Genomic DNA, 2,728 nt, shown 5'->3' with positions numbered 1-2,728 from the left:
ATTCTTCCACGATTATCCTTCTTCTTCCTCCGATCCTGTGACCAATCTTCTGGTGCACCCTCTTTCATGTGACCTCTTGGCTTTTCAATAACATAGTCCCAGCCCTTGCCTGTGATTTGCTTCAATATCGTCGGCTTTCAGCCACCCCTTTAAATATACACCTACTCCTCTCCTCTTCCCTTCACACTTCTCATCTTTTTCTCATACTTTTTCTTGCTTACAAGCTTACTCAGACTGAAAAAGAAAAAGCCAAACAAAAGTTAAGGGAAAGCTCATATATAGACAGACATGAAGGGTTTTGTTTGTGCTTCTGTACTCGTCATTCTTCTCCTTTTTGTTCCAGAAGTTATGTCCTTGAGGCACCTTGGCCGGCCACTCTCACGTACGATATTCTCTCTCTCTCTTTCTCCTAGATTTGATATTGTCTTTAAAAAATAGAACTTTTAAATTGAAAAACGTGTTTTTTTTAGTAAAAATTTTATTTTTAAGCTTTTGTCCAAAGTGCATGCGTTTGGCAATTTTTTGAACTTTTTGAACCCTTAAAAGCATTTTCAATTTTTTTTTTACCAAACATGTATTTTTTCTTCAAATAGACTTTTTGAGTGTTTTTTTTTTTTTTTGATATGTCCACACAAGGGAAGGGGAAGGGATGATTCGAACTAGTAACTTCCGCTTCATTTAGACTTTTTGAGTGTTAAACGCACTTTTAGGCTCCTCAAACCCATACTCAAACATGCCCTAAATAGTATTACAGAGTTTAGAGCATATTTGAGATTGTGTTTGAAAAATAGAGCTTTTAAGTAAAAAAACACATTTTGGTAAAAGCTTAAAAAGCTTTTACCTGACCATTTTTAGGCATTTTGAACCTTTAAAAGCACTTTCAATTTTTTTTTAACCAAACGTGTACTTTTTTCTTTAAACCGACTTTTTGAGTGTTAAACGCATTTTTAGACTCTTAAGCGTATACCCAAATATGCCCTTAGCCTTGCTTTATAGTCGGGTGAAAAAAGTTTAATAATTATTTTTAAAATGAAGGAGTAAAATTTATAATATCATTAAGTGAGTAGATATAGTTCCATAATATATAATATATATCATATAATTAATAAAATTATGTTCTTGGCTAATATTTATTCTTCCTAATATCCTTATAATTATTATGATCATGTTAAACAGGTCATCATGATGAGGGCCATACCCATTACACCGAGGGTAAAGCAAAAGACGGGTTGGTGGCAAAACCAAATTCCTACACGGAAAGAAGGCCGATGAAGAGAAAGGTACCCGATCCGCTCCAAATAGCCGGGTCAAGCTTACCCGATTGCTCTCACGCTTGTGGCTCGTGCTCACCATGTCGGCTAGTCATGGTGAGCTTCGTCTGTGCATCGCTTCAAGAGGCTGAGACATGTCCCATGGCTTACAAGTGCATGTGTAATAACAAGTCTTATCCTGTTCCATAAATCTAACTACTTTTGTTTTTTGTTCGAGCCCCTACAAGAGCTAGCTAGGTTGTGTAATCAGAGAGTTTCTACTTAATTAGGGAGTTGTTTATCAAAATTAGCAAAATTCTAGCTTTCTAAGTGTGCTTAAATTTTTTCTGTAGAGTAATTGGAAATGATGGTTATTGTTAAATGTCTGGAAAATTTGAATGGGTATGATTGCTAATCCAATATTAAGCCAAGTGAATTTGCTAAAATGGTGGATGAAAGTAACCTAATAATTAACATGCACTATAGAAAAAGAAATAAAGGGGGATGATCCCCAAACGATATAAGAGAAAAATTAATTTAACAAGACTGATGTAACTTTTAAAATTATTATTGGGCTTATGATTAATTACTATTAAATTTTAATCAAATATTGATTTTAAAAGTCATATCATTTTTTAAATGACATAAAAGAAATTTTTAGAATTACTCAAAAAATCTGTCCAAATTTATCCCGTTACCGATTGGTTTCGTAACAAAGTGATTGTGAATGTGCAGCTGGTTCACGCTAAGCTAATCTTTCCAATCCACCTAAATAACTAAGAGAAATGTTTGGTTTTTCATCTTTTGAACATTTTTCGTCTATCTTCATATAGGAAATAGACAAATTTACCATTAAATGTTTGAGACCACATGTAATTTCATAAATTCAATGATCAATTTGCGCGAAAAGAAAAATAATAATAATGAAAGAATGAGAGATAGATGTATAAAAAGAGGTGAAAGAATGATAAAAGAATAATATTGTTCTTATAAATACCCAACATGAACGTGTCACTAATTTTGATGAATCTTATCCTAAGATCATATTTGAGATTGTATTTAAAAAATAAAGTTTTATATGAAAAATGTTTTTTCAGTAAACACTTTATTTTTAAGATTTTACTAAAAGTACGTTTAGAAAATTTTTATCAAAAATATCAACTTTTATTTAACATAAATTTTTAAGAACTAAAAGTGAACTCTTGAACCAATAAAAAAAAACGGAGCTTAAAACTCAAACATAGAATAATGTTAAAGAATCAGCTCCAATGCTGACGATGCAATCTATTGGCACGCGGATGGGCCAGAGAGAAGAGGGCAAGGGAGAAACAAACATGAAACAACCAGAGAAGCGATCCCCGAGAGCTACGGATCAGCCAGTTTTATAGGAATTTGGTTGGTTTTGAATGATATTAGACAAAGAAAGACAAAACGACATTCATTCCAAACTCATCAATCCCATCTTAACGGTTGTCTTT

At 32.8% G+C, this 2,728-nt stretch overlaps 1 protein-coding gene across 1 annotated transcript; it reads left to right on the top strand.

The window, feature by feature from the left end:
* On the top strand, positions 1-1,632 carry LOC132183157 (protein EPIDERMAL PATTERNING FACTOR 2). Its single transcript, XM_059596554.1, has 2 exons — positions 1-382; positions 1,177-1,632. Exons 1-2 carry the CDS (start codon positions 289-291, stop codon positions 1,458-1,460), a joined length of 378 nt encoding a protein of 125 aa, XP_059452537.1. The 5' UTR covers positions 1-288; the 3' UTR covers positions 1,461-1,632.
* Positions 1,633-2,728: the final 1,096 nt, after the last annotated feature.

The sequence above is a fragment of the Corylus avellana genome, chromosome ca5, assembly GCF_901000735.1.
Source record: "Corylus avellana chromosome ca5, CavTom2PMs-1.0".
NCBI lineage: Eukaryota > Viridiplantae > Streptophyta > Magnoliopsida > Fagales > Betulaceae > Corylus > Corylus avellana.
This window is presented reverse-complemented; position numbering and strand designations above follow the sequence as displayed.